Raw genomic sequence first — 18,807 nt, forward strand, 5'->3', positions numbered from 1 at the left:
CCTTTTGTGGCTTGTGAGAAATACTTAAAGGGTTTGTCAAGCTGCATGTTCTTTATGTGTTTACTCAGGGAGTGGGTAGTTTAAAGAAAACTAACACACATTTACCTTTCTTGATCCCGTGCTACAGCCAGTATTAAGGAGATTAGGTCCCCGTTTAGTCAATCTGTGGCCAATGCGGGACTCTGCTCAGACCCGTTTAGCCAATCTGTGGTCAATGTGGGACTCTGCTTTAGCCACACATTTAACTAAAAAATTTATGAGAAAATTCTAGAGAAACAAGAAATTATAATATTGCATTTGCTAATAAATATTTCAATAGTGTGGAATAAATGGAATATTAAAGGGAAACTGACAGCAGCATCACCTGCACTCACCTGCGTAAACAGGGTAATAGTGCAGATGGTGCTAATTCCTGGTTCCCATTTTCTGATCCATTGCTCTGTTCTGAAGTTTACAAATCCTTATATGTGAAGCAGCTCTTGGTGCACTCCAGGTGTTTCCGAGCCCGATGGTGCGCTATTCTGCCTGCCTGCACCTGCCCTGTACTAATACTCTGTATGAGCAGGTTAGTGTTAGTGATACTGATGTCATTGGTCCTTTACTCTGCAAGTCAATATGATTACCACAATTACCCACTTATATATAGTTTTTTTTAATGTTTTACTTGTTTTGTAAAAATGTTTACAAATATTCTTTGTGTCACTATATTTAAAGACCTATAACATTTTATTGGTCCATGAATGCAGTCTGTTCTTTTAGACTGTTGTTCATTGTTTCAGGGTTCATCGTGTAGGATAAATTCATAATTTATTAATACAGTTTATAGTATAGTTTGTTACGAATGGGACAGAACCAGTTTGTTCCCACAAGGGGACTTTAACATGCACTACATTACTTATGTAGTGAGGTTTATTATGCCCGACAGTATTTTAAAGGGGTATTCCAGGCAAAAACTTTTTATATATATATATATATATATATATATATATATCAACTGGCTCCGGAAAGTTAAACAGATTTGTAAATTACTTCTATTAAAAAATCTTAATCCTTCCAATAGTTATTAGCTTCTGAAGTTTTCTGTCTAACTGCTCAATGATGATGTCACGTCAAGGGAGCTGTGCATGATGGGAGAATATCCCCATAGGAGCTGGACAGCTCCCTGGACGTGAGTCATCAGAAAGCAGTTAGACAGAAAACAGCAACTCAACTTCAGACGCTAATAACTATTGGAAGGATTAAGATTTTTTAATAGAAGTAATTTTACAAATCTGTTTAACTTTCCGGAGCCAGTTGATCTATAAAAAAAAGTTTTGGCCTGGAATACCCCTTTAATGCTTCTGATAGTGGCTAATAGGCTTAAAATAGGTTGAATTGCTTTAAACATGCTGTTATTCAATTCCCATATAATAAAGTCATACACAACTAGGCAATGCTGCGGCATCTATCTAGTGCCTCCATTGTCTATCATTTACCAAAGAACCTCTTTTCAGAAAAGTATGGAAATACTTACAACCCAAAGTAAACAGAAAGTAGTTAGAGTTACAAGTACTGTAGTACAGCCATTGAGTTCTGACTTCTGTAGGGCCCTAGTGTTTGCCTTCAATTTCACACAGAGGCAAACATCGGTTCTTCTGCCGATAGAACATAAAGTTGCCTATAAAGGGTATTTGCTGTCTGTATCAGTACAATAAAGCTCAGACTGCTAGAAGGATTATTGGTGCTGAATTCCGCAACTAAAAATGATAAAATAAGAAAAGATGAACAGACAGCCTGTAAAGAGGAGGAAAGGATGAACCACAAGTAGCACACTTACTCCTCAAAAAAATATATATATATGCTCCTATGTGTAAATCTTGTTCATTTATGGCATTGTGCATTGTATATTGCTTTGATGGTGTAATGCACTGTGAAATGATGTTATATTATAAAGTATGAGTCCCACCTGGCATCCAGTGTAATACCAGAGGAACTGTTGTCTCAGGAGAGTCACCATTTCCTGTTAGTTGGTGACATTAGGAATGGCATTACTGAATGCAGGAGGGCTGCATTGGTGCTCTGCTTTGAGTTGCTGGTGTACAAGCTATGTGCTGCAGGACCTGTGGGTAGGGCTAGATGATTTTATTATGTGTGCACTAGAGCACTAGAGAAGTGTTGAGACCTGCTGACTGTAAAAGTGTATAAGAGGCTGTAGAAAAGGCCAAGAAGTGACTGAAGCCTGAAGAGGTGTGGCACCAGTGTAGATGCCTTTGAAGATACCGGGCACCTGTGAAAGAAAAAGGGTCTATAGAGGCGCACTCGGCGGGGGTCACGGAGAGGGACTGTGGACACCGTTTGAAAATAAAGAAGCGGATTTATTGTTAACAGGGACAAGGTGTTTCGGAAGTCCAGCTCCCTTTATCAAGTCTTGGATAGACATTTAAAAAGTCGGTGACTCCTTCACTGTTCAAATATAACAGCCAGGGACCCACTGGTAATGGCCGACATCCGCGATCGCGCGGCTGTCTGCCATTAACCCCTCAGATGCCGTGATCAAAACAGATCACGACATCTGCGGGAGTGCGGTCAGAAAAAAAGCATGATCTGATCGCCTGCAGCGCTGCCGCGGCATTCCGATCATCTGTAATGGCGGACGGAGGTCCCTCACCTGCCTCTGTCCCTGTCTCCTGGCGTCTTCTGCTCTGGTCTGAGATCGAGCAGACCAGAGCAGATCACCGATAATACTGATCAGTGCTGTGCCCTATGCATAGCACTGGACAGTATTAGCAATCAAATGATTGCTATAGATAGTCCCCTATGGGGACTATTAATGTGTAAAAATAAAAGTTAAAAAAATTTGAAAAATCCCCAATAATTATGTAAATTGTCCCTTTTCCCCCATTTTACTCACAAAAAAGTTTAATTAAATGTTTTAATAAACATATTTGGTATTGCCGCATGTGTAAATATCCAAACTATTAAAATATAATGTTAATTATCCCGTACAGTGAACGGGGTGAACGTTTAAAAAAAAATAAAGTCCAAAATTGCTGCTTTTTTATAACATTTTATTCCCAAAAAATTGATAAAAAATTTACTAAAAGTTTTATATATGCAAATCTGGTATAAAAAAAAAGTACAGATCATGGCGCAAAAAATTAGCCCTCATAATGAAAAATGAAAAAGTTATAGGTCAGCAAAATAAAGGGATTTTAAATGCACTAATTTGGTTAAAAAGTTAGCGATTTTTTTAAAAGCGGTACAATCATTTGTACGATCATTTTAATCATATTGACCCAAAGAATAAAAAAAAAACATGTCTATTTTACTGTAAAGTGTACAGCATGAAAATAAAACCTTCCAAAATTAGCAAAATTGCGGTTTTCTTATCAATTTCCCCACACAAATAGTATTTTTTTGGTTGCACCAAACATTTTATGGTAAAATGAGTGATGCTATTACAAAAAAACTGGTCGCGCAAAAAACAAGCCCTCATACTAGTCTGTGGATGAAAATATAAAAGAGTTATGATTTTAAGAAGGCGAGGAGGAAAAAACAAAAATGTAAAAAAATGGGCTGAGTCCTGACTGGTGATCACTAGATCCCAAGCTTTTGCCTACAGTAACATCATATATCAAATCCCCATTTGTGAATACCAAATCCAAAAGGGCCTCCCTCTAGGTTGGCTCCTCAACCACTTGTAGAAATAATCCCAGTAGGGCTGGAGCAATATAATAGGCCATATGGTTGCCACAGACAAAGAGGGGGAGTGCTGTGGAGAGGAAGCATGAGAATTATTCAATACGTGGCCGTACCACTAAGATACTGTAATCAAAACCTGAGTCTACATTGAACCATCCTTTTTGCAAGTAAGAACTTTCAAGTGACATCTGTTTGTCAGAATGGCTATATTTACAATTCAGCATGTTACTTTTCAAATTGATCAGTGAGCTGGGTTGTTGTGGCAAGTTCAAGTTAAAGAAGCACTGTAAAGGTTTCTTTTTCCATATACGGTATAATGCAGTATAGGCTATCAATAAAATATAATGTAGAGATCCTTGAGTATGCTTTGAGCTAACCCAATTTAGTTGATGTGCCATATAGAGGTTGTCTGGCATCTTGAATACTTTCTCCTCTCTAATATGGCTCTTCTAACACAGCCCTTCTCTCCCACGGTGTCTCTGATTTTGCAAAGTCATGGGGGATGGAGTCTCATCAGTGAATTTCTTCTATCTAAGTCCCAAGTGCAGCAATTCATAGATCAGGAACTAGCCCCCAACTCCCACTATAGAGTATCTTATGAGCAGGAAGAAGTTGTAGAGCTGCCAGCAGGGATCTGATAGGTGAGCATGTGATCATGCAGCTCAAAGGAAGTCAGCAACACAAGAAAACCACTTCCTGTTACACATGAAAGAATGTCATTTTTGACCAAGTTCCAATTTCTGGTCTTGGTTTCAAAACTGTTTTGGCCAGGGAGTATTCTATAAATAAAAACATAAATGTTGATGGCATACACAGCTGTACATCCATAGTTGTGTGAGGTCAAGAGGAATTTCTTGAGAAAGTTTTCAGCCTAGTGGTCACCCCTGGGTTATTGTAATCAAGAGGCTGGTGAAAGAATGCAAAATCGGGGCAGGCTGTGATAGAGAGTAGCCTCTGATAGACTTCTAGATGTAGTGTTGAATTATACATAAGGAGTCAATCATCTTTAGTGCGGCCTGACCTCCTGGTGTGGTATACAGTCCACTAAACACCTTCATAGAGTTACATTAAGCCAACAGAGGCTAATAGAGTCCCTTTGGTTTCCATATGGTTGGTATATGACAGTATACCACAAGATGCAGGAAAAGAAGATGTCTTTGTATTGACGCTAGTAGCAAGGTCCAACCATGAATCATTTCCAGGAATGGATTTAACAACATTTATTAAAACATAGCAGGAACCTGAGGAAGAGAGTCACATTACTCTTGAGACGCATTGTCTGCTGTGTTTTCATGAATGTTTTAAGTTAATAAATCCATTCATTCAACGGTTCATGTTTGGACCTTGCTGCTAGCGCCGATACAAAGGCATCTTCTTTTCCTACATTTACATTGTCTCTTCACCGTCCCCATGGTTGGATGCCAGCTACTGCTTTCCTTGGTCAAAGACACTCTGATAAGCTCTTCATGGTGTCATGCCCACAGCAAGACTCCTTCAGGTGACTGTACTACTGTATATGCTCATCTACCTGATATTATAGGTAACAGCACTTAGTGTGCCCTCCGTTTTCTTTTTTTCTTTGTTTCACACATATGTCCAAAAAAAGTATGGAATGGTAGACTATGTCATACCCATAACAATGTCTGTCTTAACTCAAACTTTGTGTATTCTAAATGCCTCGCCAATTTGGATAACTGCAAAATGGTTTGATTCTTTTGACGCATACTAAATAAATGTATGTGGGGCTGGAAAAGGTTGAAGTTAAAGTATATATTTTTTTCCCTTAGTGAGGAGGACGGGGGATTGGGACTCCCCAATTTTAAATTGTATTTCCTAGCTGGGTGATTAAGCTCCTAAAAGGGAATCAGAACTATACCATTGTTAAACATTGTTTTGATAGACTGAATCATCAATTCTCTGATCCTTGGCAGGCGCTAAAGACTGGATCCCCCCAGTTGGTGTTTTGTAAAAAATTCTCATATGGTGAACTGTTTAAACAATCCTGGTACACACTTAGAAAGGCTTGTTATTTCAAGGGTAGTTTACCCTTTTCTGTATTATGGTGTAATGAGAATGTGGGTAAATTTGTTTAACTTGGGTATCAGGGTTTTTGGAGAACACAGGGGGCTACTTTAATTAAACATTTTTTCAGGATGAGGTTTTGAAGAAATTTTCGGAATTATAACAAAAATGTAATTTATAAATGAAACACTATTTTTTGGTATGTCCAGTTGATAGAAACAAATAGATACACATTTGATAGGAATTTTTTGAAAATTGAAGACAACATTTTGATCAATTATATAGTAAATTGTGACGTGGATAAGGGCACGATGGTTAGAATTTACAAATTACTCAGGCAAGAAGGTGGCAAAGCACTACACCCTAAGGTTAAGAATAAATGGGATAGAGAGGGTAATCAATTGGGGAGGGAACAGTGGGGTTATATTCTCCAACACTCAAAATTTTTCTTTAACACAAATTTTAAACTTACTCACTTTAAAATTTTGCAGAAAACTTACATTTCTCCAACAGAGCTGGACAAGTAAAAAAATAGGTTGGAGTCGAATTGTCCTCGCTGTGGAATAACTAACGCAGACATGGACGATATTTTTGGGGATTGTGTGCCCATCCAAGAATTTTGGGCGACAATTTTTCAAGAAATGGTTGGAAGGGGTGTGCTGGTTCAGGTCTCCTTGCTTACTTCACCTCAGGTTGTCTTAGGTGACTGGCGAGGGAGGAGTTTGTTTGGGGTTTGGTTCCAACACTTCTTATGTGTGCAAAAACCTTGATCCTAAGAGTTTGGCTTTCTAATAGGGTCCCCGATTTTGAAACCTTGTTGAAAAGATCAGTCAATTTGAATATATTAAAGCACAAGGGTCAAAGAAAGGTATGCGTAATTATATGAAATCATGGGGGAAATATTATAATTGGGCGGTTGGGCAGGACCAAAAATAGTTGAAAATAATTCTTCTGTTTGTGTGGGTTTTTTATTTTGAATTTTTATTGCTTTCTTTCCTATTTCTCTTCTTACTTCCCCGGGGCTCGGGTTTTCTTTTGGGGGGGTTAGGATGGGAGGTGATGTAAAGTTTTGAGTATATTATTATTGTTATGATTGGCTGGTATAACACAAGATGTAACATTTCAAGTGGTAACATGTTCTGTTTTTTTATTATTATAAATAAATAAATAAAATGTCAAAGTTCTAGGTATGTGGTATAGTTCTATGATCAACTAAAAAATACTACTATAGTTGCCTCACATGTCAAGAGGAAACATATAAAGTGGATATGGGGAAGATGTACTGTAGATAAAATTGATGCCCATAAACTGCTATAGCTATGAAAAATGTTGTATCACATTTGACGTGAATAGTCAGAGATGTAAAAATGTAGTGGAAAAAATGATACATTTCAAAATATAAAGGATCTGCCTCTGACTTTCTATAACAATGGATGCAAACATTTCTTGACACTTGACAAGGTGATATCAGACTTTCAGCATGCTTTAGATGAGTGGTAAACCTATTTAACTTTTTTTCTACTTTAGGCCACTCATCTGATTCACAGGCAAAAGAAAAGGTAAGAGAGTTAGAGTTCACTGGGTATTGTTCGAGTATTCACCAAAAATGATAAACATACAAGAGATCGGCTTCTCAGCCATATCTCTAAATCAAATTTTATTCTGAATTTATTAAAAATATATACATTTATGTAACTTCTTAAACTTCATTGTCTATACAACTGTGTTCCTATATACTTTGTTATACTATAACTAAATGCAATGCCTTTTAATAAATCTCAGTTTTACATTACTTTGTATCACTATACCACAGCCAGGGGTATGTACATCTTGTATTATTGTTCTATTTACAAATTTTCCAATGAAGAAAAATACACCAGATATGAAATATTATTATGAATATTTAACAAAATACCTCATGGTATTAGTCATGTAAAGCTCATCTTCACATTAAATAGTGTGACTTTAAGACATGAACACTGGGGGAGATTTATCAAAACCTGTGTAGAGGAAAAGTGGTGCAGTTGCCCATAGCAACCAATCAGATCGCTTCTTTCATTTTTCAGAGGCCTTTTTTTTATAAGAGAAGCAATCTGATTGGTTACTATGGTCAACTGGTGTAACATATGCTCCAGTCTACATTCCCAAGAACACCAACATTGCAACCAAGAACTGAAAATGGTCAAAAAGTACCAACACCACACAATTGGAACATTTATCAAAACCTGTGTAAAAAAAGTGGTGCAGTTGTCCATAGCAACCAATCAGGTTGCTTCTTTCATTTTTCAGAGGCCTTTTTGAAAATGAAAGAAGCGATCTGATTAGTTGCTATGTGCAATTGAACCACTCTCTACACAGTTTTTGATAAATCTCCTCTAATGTACTCTAGCCAAACCAACTGCACTCTAGTGGTGAAAAAGATACCATAGATGTGAAACAACGTATCTTCTTTAGAGATGGGCAGAAAGAAAAACCCATTAATGTTTTTGGTTTTAATATACAAAAGGTACAGTGCGTAATAGTTAGAAAAAATAAAATGTGCAGAAACGGTGATAAAAATTAAACGAAAAAAAATCTAATTTCAAATGCTAAGGGCAGGGGTCTTCCACAGATGTAGAAGATTATGTGCAAAAATTCAACTGAATGGAGTACGTATTCTCTTTTTTTTATGTCTATTATGACAGGGACAACTTTAGACTTTGTGAAAGGTTAGGGTACTTGTGAGTTTTCAGCAGTGGGACTGCAGGAGGTACCTACATTACAGAGTTGAACATAGTGTATGCTATTTTATTCAAGTGTTTCTTGCATCTCTTTAGTTCTATGATCTTGTTTCTACTTCTTAAGGTACAGTGATCCCTCAACATACGATGGTAATCCGTGCCAAATGCACCATTGTTTGTTGAAACCATCGTATGTTGAGAGATCCGTGCAATGTAAAGTATAGGACAATGATCTACAACCTGCGGACCTCCAGCAGTTGCAAAACTTCAACACCCAGCATGCCTGGACAGTTAACGGCTGGGAGTTGTAGTTTAGCAACATCTGGAGGTCTGCAGGTTGAAGACCACTGGTATTGGAGGTTATACTCAAGTGTCCCAGCCGCTCCGGACCATCACCGCTGCCCTGGATGTCGCTGCCTTCCATCGCTGTCGCCGCATGCCCGGGGTGTCCCCACCGCTCCGGGAAGGCCTCTGCATCCTCGCTCTCCGTCGCCGCCATGACGTTGCTACGCACACCGCTCCTATTGGATGAAGGGACGGCGTGCGCAGCGATGTGATGACGACGATGGAGAGCGCCGACGATGCAGGGGATCCCGAAGAGGACGCGCCGGAGCCCCGATGACAGGTAAGTGATCATCAGGGGACCACAGGGGGCACCGTAAATGGCTATCCGATGGCAGCTGAAGCAGTCTGCGCTGCCGGATAGCCGTTTATGCGATGGCACCGACATACAAAAGCATTGTATGTTGATGCTGCCTTCAACATGCGATGGCCTCTGAGAGGCCATCGTATGTTGAAATGATCATATGTCGGGGCCATCGTAGGTCAGGGGGTCACTGTATTTCTTAATTCCTAATTGTGTAATCCAGATATTTGTATGTGGAAGTTGCTGCAGTATTGCTTTATTTGTCTGGTTGCAAGTTTGACTGTTTTAGTCTTTGATTACTTTCATACCTTTGCTTATTGTTTTTGCCCGGGATAGTTTAAAGTCAAGGTCTATCAAATGGATATTTCAGGGGCGGTATGGTTTAGTGTGTTTGCCATTGGCTTAGAGTTTGTGAAAAGTTCTAGGGAAAGGTTAGGAGAGTTAGTAAAGGCAAGTTTCTGTATGTGTCTCTGTTTTGCCATCTTCATTCCTAACCACAGAAAAAAGTTAGGATGCTACTAGGGCATTATCACAGGCGTACAAACACGATGCAGTCACTCTGTGGTATCTATGGGGTGAATAGCATGAAATGAACACTTTGTGATGCCAGGACAACGTTAGCCTATACACGGTATGAGGTTGAAACAGCTTCTCCTGGGCCAAGCGCGGGGCAATAAATACTCTGATACAAGGTTACGGATTACTGTCTTTACTGAGGCAGGATAGATGGCGATTCCTTTACAGTATAGACTGGTGCAAAGGAAAGTGCAGAGTTAACCTTGGAAGCCTATCACCTTGCTGGAACTTTTAGTTGCTTGTGCTGTGCTGTATGGAGACTTACTTGTGATGAATCGCAGCCCATGCTGATTTTGGTTCTGCAGACTGACTGACTTAAGACTACTGCTTTTCTCCCCCAGAGTTTTGTGCTTACCGCTAGGCTTTGACTTTTCACCTTAGCGTGGGGGATTTTCGTTATGATATGCGTGGCTGCAGGTTTAGACTTCTGATTAGCTTGGGGCTTCCTCAGATCACCTCACACTTCTCTCCACACTTCTCCACACTGCACCTCAGGAGCTCAACTGTGAACAGGAGCTAGCAGCTCATCCCCCCTACACTATATACAGGGCAATTTGGAGGATTACCATTGGGGCAGACAGGTCACCTGATTCACTCTGCACCTTCTCTGCAAACATGTCTTAAAGAAACAGTAACATGGAAAATTTTACAATAACAACAATGGCATAACAATATCATGAGTCCTGAGTAGTGGGCCCAAGACGGACACTGAAGGCAACATCTGCCTGACAGAATGGGCAGGATACAGAATTCTGTACTGGGTCACCTCAACTCTCCCTCTGGCAGAGGTGCTTACCTGGGTCTACCTTATCACAGGCATATAATAGACTAAATCTCTCTGTCTTTGTATATTTTAAAGCGTATATGCTATGCATTTATAATTATAGTTTAATTAAATAGACATCAGAAATATGCAAAGAGTCTTATCTTTGTGAAAAGAGTTGCTATCCTGTCTTATCTAGGCCCCAGCAGTACCATAGAACTGCACTGACTGTCTCCACCCTATAATGATAATGAGATGATTCCTCTCATCCTGTGCCTGTATGAATCAAAGCTGACAAGTGAGCTGCAGAAAACAGGAAATATCAGCTTATTTAATCTTCTTTAGTGTCTCTAGTGAAGAAGTATATTTCATTTTTTTTTTTTACAAAGCTAGTCACATTAAAAAACAAACAAATCTGATTTAAAAAAATAATAATTTTGTGATGATACCTTTTGTAATGGATTTTTGAGGGGCTGTTAAAAGGGTTGTCCAGGATAAACAGAAATCTTCTCCATGACTGGAAGTAATGTAAAAATAATAAGCATGACAAACTAACCATCTCTGCTCCACCGCAGCAGTGGCACAAGCATTTCTTTTTTTTTTTTTTTTTTTTTTGCAGCACTCCCAACTATAGAGACAATGGGGTAGATTTATCAAAACCTGTGCAAATGAAAAGTTGACCAGTTACCCATAGAAACCAATTTTTTGCCTCCTTAATTTTAGCAAAGGCCTCTGAAAGATATCTGAAGCAATCTGATTTGTTGCTATGGGCAACTGGTCAACTTTTCCTCAGCTCAGGTTTTGATAAACTCCCTTAATGTTTGTTTTCCTAAGACAACCCCTTTAACTAAAGAAATACAGTACATTTCAATAGTGAAGTCCATTGATACATATTAGAGAAACATTAGTCTCTCTTTTTTCATTGAACATTTATTTTTTGAGATCTATTCACACATATACATTGACCCCTCGACCTACGATGGCCCCGACATACGATAATTTCAACATGCGATGGCCTCTCAGAGGCCATCGCATGTTGAAGGCAGCATCAACATACGATGCTTTTTTATGTCGGGGCCATCGCATAAACGGCTATCTGGCAGCGCTGACTGCTTCAGCGCCACCGGATAGCCGTTTACGGTGCCCCGTGAGCTCCGGTGATGTCTCTCACCTGTCCTTGGGGCTCCGGCGCGTCCTCTTCTGGATCCCCTGCATCGTCCGCGCTCTCCATCAACGTCATCACGTCGCTGCGCACGCCGTCCCGTCATCCAATAGGAGTGGCAAGCGTAACAACGTGATGGCGGCAACGGAGAGCGAGGATGCCGGGGAAGCAGAGGCCTTGCCGGAGCGTCGGTGACACCTCGGGGACGCGGCAACAGCGATGGACGGCGACATCCCGGGCAGCGGTGACAAGCGGTGATGGTCAGGAGCGGCGGGGAAAGGTGAGTACAACTTCCTCTAACAGTGGTCTTCAACCTGCGGACCTCCGGATGTTGCAAACCTACAACACCCAGCATACCCGGACAGCCAACGGCTGTCCGGGCATGCTGGGTGTTGTAGTTTTGCAACATCTGGAGGTCCGCAGGTTGTAGACCACTGTCCTATACTTTACATTGCTCGGATCCCTCAACATGCGATGGTTTCAACAAACGATGGACCATTTGGAACAGATTACCATCGTATGTTGAGGGACCACTTTAGTATCCTGGGCAGATTTGATGCGCAGGATTTGATCCTGTACCTAGTCATATAGTAACATTGAAATCTGTAGCAGAAAATCCTGCGCATCAAATCTGCCCAGAGTACTGTACGTGTGAATACACCATTACGATCTATTCACGCGTACAGTGTCCTGCCCTGATTTGATGCGCAGGATTTGTAACTGCAGATTAGAAGCTGTGCTCAGTCATTTAGTTTACATTGAAATGTGCAGCAGAAAATCCTGTGCATCAAATCTGTGCAGGATACTGTATGTGTGAACGTACCCCGAATGTTCAAATTTATACATTTATACACCAATGTATACATTTATACACCAATTTGTTGTTATGTTCTATGATATATCTGTCATTATATCAAGACCACATGCCTAATTTTGTGTAGGTCAGTGACACACCGAGACATGGTGGACTTCATAATACCCTTGAAGATACAGCTGCTCCGTATTTTCTGAGAGCTACAAGCCTCCCTGTAAATCCGGCGTACCTGAGGCTGCCCCTGCACCAGCCTCACAAATCTAAGCCAGCGTGAAGCTTGTGTAGATTTATACTGCAATTTACGCCTGTTAGCAGGGCATTAATCATAATAAATGCAAAGGCCACACCCTCTTTACACAAAGCCACACCCACTTCTCATCTCCTTGGCATGTGTGGCGCAAACTCTCATAAGTCAAAAAAGTTTTGCGCAAAACTGGGGTTTCCATTGACTGGATGGCGTGTGTATTGGTGTGTAAATAATAAGCTCATTATATTGGAGGTCTGATGCAGCAGATGAACAATGTCCAAAAATATCAGCAAAATTAGTTCTTCCTATTAAACATGCAAAATGGGAAGACGTAGAGAGAATTTTAGCAGTATAAAAACAGATAATTAGCCATTAATGATGCAAAGTACACGAAAATAAAATCCTATTACTGCACATTTACAACCAGTAAGAGGTTATAAGGTTTATCAACACATATTCTGGGAAACACTGTACTTTCCATAGTTTTTAGTAAACATTAACAAGGTTTAAACAATGCAGAACTCTATTTTTATTCATATTTCAGATGCTTTTTCTGCAGCTAAAGCTACATGTAAGCACTGAAGAGTAAATCCTTTTGTCATTCAGAGGAGTCTCTAATCCCACCAGATGTTGATCATAAGAGAGTCCTAATGAGAACTAGTCATGGCAGATGGTTTGTACACACAGGCATTTTCATGCAATTCATATGTGTATGGAACACTAGAAGGTTATTGTTATTTTGGTTCAGTGTTATTGCAGTCTTTCTATAAGAAATGTTTATGAAGAAAGCTTAGCTTCTCACAAGCTTCACAAATCCACTTTCTGAACTGCAGACACATCATACAAGAAGGGGCCTAGTCAAAAGTTCTGACCCTGCAAGAGTTGGAAAAGTACTTCATAATATCAAACGTGGAAGAATCTCATCTCCCTTCTTGCCAATATAAACAAAGATTAATAATATGTGAATATGTCACAATGGACTTGGTAGAATGGGTCAATGAGTCTCCAGGTATCAATTCACTTTGGAGATGATGCGGCACTGCATTATAGAGTGTGCTGGAGATAGGATGGCGAGTGGGAACAGGTGTAGCTGTTATGCCTCAGGCGGTGCTTAGATATGGTAGACAATATTCACAGTGTCCATAGAGAAGCATAAAGAAATATCGGCACTCACCAGTGAGGCTGTGAAGTCTTCTTTATTGAGACATACTCACAAGTAAGGGTACAGAAGAGAGGGGTGGTGGCGGGACAAGTGGTGGCGACCGAGCTCCTGTTTCACACGCCTAGCGTGCTTCGTCCGGCCATCATTGATGGCCGGACGAAGCACGCTAGGCGTGTGAAACAGGAGCTCAGTCGCCACCACTTGTCCCCCCACCACCCCTCTCTTCTGTACCCTTACTTGTGAGTATGTCTCAATAAAGAAGACTTCACAGTCACACTGGTGAGTGCCGATATTTCTTTATGCTTCTCTATGGAGTCTCCAGGTATGCTTTCCCTCCTTTTCTATGTAATAATTTTTATTATTATTTTTTTTTTATTGGGGCTCCTTTGGATACTTTGAGGGTATAGAATAGGAAACATGGGAACACCCTTTCTTCATAAACCTTTGTTATAGTATGACTGCAATAACACTGACCCAAAATAACAATAACCTTCTACCCCATTTCTACTCATTTGCATATATAAATAACAATAGTACATTGTTTGCATTTCTATCCATTTGCATTAAAAAATAATGTTTTTAAAATGGATAGAAATCTACCCAAACATGTCTAATTGGGGCATCATTTAACACTTCACCACAGAAGAAAATCTAGAACCAGTCCATGTGTGCAAGTGTGCCTTGTACTGGGGTAAAGGTGACACCAAGAGGCACTATTGGAAGAGGACGAGCAAGCAGAGGCAATGTGATATTCTGACCAATTTTCTACTGCGAAATGGCCATTTGGGCAATCATGTGGATGTTACTTTTAGCAGGATAGGGCACCCTGCCACTCCCTGCCTCCAAGTTCCCAGATCTCAGTCCATTTGAGCATCTTTGGGATGTGCTGGAAAAACCCACCTGATCCACTGTGGCCCCACAGGATTTAGACGGATTTCTTGTATTTTTGTGTTTTCCAGACACTACAGAACACTTTCAAAAAGTCTTTTGGGTTCATATCTCAATGGGTTAGAACTGTTTTGGAGGTAAAAAGAGTCCTAGATAATGTTATTAACCTGTTAAGGACACAGGGGGTAAATTTGCTCCCTTAAAGTCTGGGACCTAACGCAACAGGGCCAAAATGATGGGCTCTATTCATAGCAGAGCATTTTAGCTACTATCAGTAGCCTGATACTCACTACTAATGATGGGGAGTGGTGATCCCATAGCTTAGCCAGGCAGTATCAGTGAAGAGTCAATCACTTTGCATAAATGTCATGCAGTACACATAGCATTGTACAGTAAATGCAATCAAGAAATTGCATATAAAAGTTCCCTATGTGGACCCAAAAAGTGTAAAATAAAAATGAAAAAAGTTTTTAGACTTATATAAAAACCCCTACTATAATAAATAATAAAATTACCCTTCTTTTCCCAATTTTACTCCTCCCTCCAAAAAAAAAATAGATAAAAATATTAAACATATTTGGTATCGCATTGTCTGATCTTTTAACCCCTTAAGGACCGTTTTTTTTTTCGCATTTTCGCTTTTTGCTCCTTGCCTTTAAAAAATCATAACTCTTTCAATTTTGCACCTAAAAATCCATATGATGGCTTATTTTTTGCGCCACCAATTCTACTTTGTAATGACGTCAGTCATTTTGCACAAAAATCTACGGTGAAACGGAAAAAAAAATCGTGCAACAAAATTGAAAAAAAAAAAAACGCTGTTTTGTAACTTTTGGGGGCTTCCGTTTCTACGTAGTACATTTTTCGGTAAAAATGACACCTTATCTTTATTCTGTACGTCCATATGATTAAAATGATACCCTACTTATATAGGTTTGATTTTGTCGGACTTCTGGAAAAAATCATAACTACATGCAGGAAAATTAATACATTTAAAATTGTCATCTTCTGACCCCTATAACTTTTTTATTTTTCCATGTATGGGGCGGTATGAGGGCTCATTTTTTTCGCCGTGATCTGAAGTTTTTAACGGTACCATTTTTGCATTGATAGGACTTATTGATTCTTTTATTCATTTTTAAATGATATAAAAAGTGACCAATAATGCACTATTTTGGACTTTGGAATTTTTTTGCGCGCACGCCATTGACCGAGCGGTTTAATTAATGATATATTTTTATAATTCGGACATTTCCGCACGCGGTGATACCATATATGTTTATTTTTATTTACACTGTGTTTTTTTTTTATTGGATTCAAACTTTTAATAAGGGAGGAGTTAAATGATCCCATAGGGACCTATAACACTGCACACACTGATCTTCATCATTGATCACTGGTTTCTCATAGGAAACCAGTGATCGACAATTCTGCCGCATGACTGCTCATGCCTGGATCTCAGGCACTGAGCAGTCATTCGGCGATCGGACAGCGAGGAGGCAGGTAGGGGCCCTCCCGCTGTCCTGTAAGCTGTTCGGGATGCAGCGATTAGCCGCGGCTATCCCGAACAGCCCGACTGAGCTAGCTGGCAACTTTCACTTTTAGCTGCGCGGCTCAGCTCTGAGCGCGCGGCTAAAGGGTTAATAGCGCGTGGCGCGCTATTAGAGGCGGGTCCCGGCTTCACTATGACGCCGGGCCCACCGTGATATGACGCGGGGTTACTGTGTAACCCCGCGTTATATCAGGAGAGCAGGACCAAGGACGTACTGGTACGTCCTTGGTCCTTAAGGGGTTAAAATATAATGTTTATGATCCCACCTGTTAAACGGCATAAGCCTAAAAAAATACCAAACTCCAGAAATGCTGATTTTTAGTCACATCATATTTTAGAAAAAAGTGATTAATAAGTGTTCAAAAAAAAAATCCCACCAAAACCAACATGGCACCTATAAAAGCTACAGAAATTAGCAAGAAATTAGCCATCATTCAACCCCCTATATACCCCAACATTTTTAGTTATAGGGGTTAGAAAAGGACAATTTTAGGCATACTGATTAAAAATTGGGTATTGTTTTAATTGCATGGACCTACTGAATAAAGATTATGTGCCATTCTTACCATATAGTGAAATGCATAAAAAAAAAAAATATATATATATATATATATATATATATATATTATCTATATTTTTTTGCTGTTGCGCCATGCATTTTATGGAAAAATTAACAATGCCTGATATGGGTCGGTAGAGGAAAAGGAGGAAAAAACAAAAATGCAAAAATGAAAATTAGCTGTGTCCTCAAGACCAAAATGGGCTGTATCCTTAAAGAGTTAGCCTTATGGCTGACCGGGTTAAGTACTTAGTTGTTTGACAAGTTCTTGTTTGTCTGAAGAGGTAAAAACACTGTAATACACCCTGTATAAAACACGGTATTATAAAAAGTGAAGTAAACAAAAGGTTTAATTAAAAGAATAATAAAAAGGAGACCAAACAAACTATTCTAGTGATTTGCAACTAATACCATGACCCTCATGGTATTCGCTGCAAATCACTAGAATAGTTTGTTTGTTCTCATTTTTATTATTCTTTTAATTAAACCATTTGTTTACTTCACTTTTTATAATACCGTGTTTTATTAATACATTTGCTGCATAATTAGATACAATTACATTAGTGTATTTTATTTGTTGCCATTTCAATAAGGAAATACATTAGGAACAAGACAAGACCCCTTATATGTTTTAAAGAAGTAACACTGAAGAAGTTAGATCATTGCGGTTACATTGGGTTGTTCACTAAGCCTGCTGAGTAGATGAGAAACCACATTTACTTCACATTTACGCAGATAAATGTTTCAGAAGCTGTGGTTAAAGTCAACATGACTCGATTGTGTCCATTAGCACTAAAGCAGGAATTTGGGAAGTGATACACTGAGGACTAGGATGTCAACTAATACAGGATGTATATTACACACATGGTCAACCTGACAAATGCCTCAAATGCATATTACCCAACATTGTAACACAATTTCTAGGAACACTTTAGAACTGAGACAGTTTATGGTTAATATGGCGCTATTACACAAGACATTGTTATGAAGAGTAAAGAAAACATAACAGAATTACTTTGGTAATAGATAAATGTTAATGGTTATAAAGCAGTAGATCACTTTCATTTACCTCTGAAAACCGTTGTATGTCTTGAGTTAATGTTCCCACTCTTTGCCATTTGAAGTGTTTGAGGAATTTCACTATGGCTGGATTGACTGCATTATCTGAGGGAACAGTCCGGAAAAAGTAGGGATATTTTTTTTTGTCTGCTAAAACTGGAGTCGTTGCAGCAAAAGATAACTAAAAAAAAAAAACAATTAAAAAGGAAAGTTAGTTAAGAGTATTTAACATAAATAATGATATACATAACAATAGTACATTATTGAGACTACAATACACATCACAACTACCAGGTGGCCACATAAATTCATATATTTAGATAGAAAGGGAAATAAATAGATAGATAGATATTATGTACTTCAACACCTATTGATTGATCACAAAATCAGGTTTTTTGTTTCAAAGCTTTTTACCCCGCTTACTCTGGGATAGCTCTGCCTATCTATCTATCTGTCTATCTACAGTGGGGCAAAAAAAGTTAGTCCCTAAACTAACATTACATAAGAAGAAATCACAGAAAATAGGAGACTGAGAACTCTTGATGTCGGTTGCAAGCTTTCGTATGTAGGCCAAAATATCAATACAATGGGGCAAAAAAGTATTTAGTCAGCCACCAATTGTGCAAGTTCTCCAACTTAAAAAAATAAGAGAGGCCTGTAATTTTCATCACAGGTATACCTAACCTATGAGAGACATAATGAGAAAAAAATACAATACTTTGTTTTAAACCCTTTGTTGGCAATGACAGATATGTTTTCTGCAAGTCTTCACAAGGTTTTCACACACTGTTGTTGGTATTTTGGCCCATTCCCCCATGCAGATCTCCTCTAGAGCAGTGATGTTTTGGGGCTGTCACTGGGCAACACAGACTTTCAACTCCCTCCAAAGGTTTTCTATGGGGTTGAGATCTGGAGACTGGCTAGGCCGCTCCAGGACCTTGAAATGCTTCTTGAAA

The 18,807-nt window shown here is 39.2% G+C and overlaps 1 protein-coding gene across 1 annotated transcript in view; it reads right to left on the reverse strand.

Moving 5' to 3' along the window:
* Positions 1 to 18,807, reverse strand: part of GABBR2 (gamma-aminobutyric acid type B receptor subunit 2) — a 659,326-nt gene that overhangs the window by 327,571 nt on the left and 312,948 nt on the right. Inside the window, exon 3 of the mRNA XM_056520917.1 lies at positions 17,862 to 18,032. Coding sequence (XP_056376892.1) covers positions 17,862 to 18,032 — 171 coding nt within the window. The remainder of the gene's footprint in view (positions 1 to 17,861; positions 18,033 to 18,807) is intronic.

Source organism: Hyla sarda, chromosome 5 (genome assembly GCF_029499605.1).
Source record: "Hyla sarda isolate aHylSar1 chromosome 5, aHylSar1.hap1, whole genome shotgun sequence".
Taxonomy (NCBI): Eukaryota; Metazoa; Chordata; class Amphibia; order Anura; family Hylidae; genus Hyla; species Hyla sarda.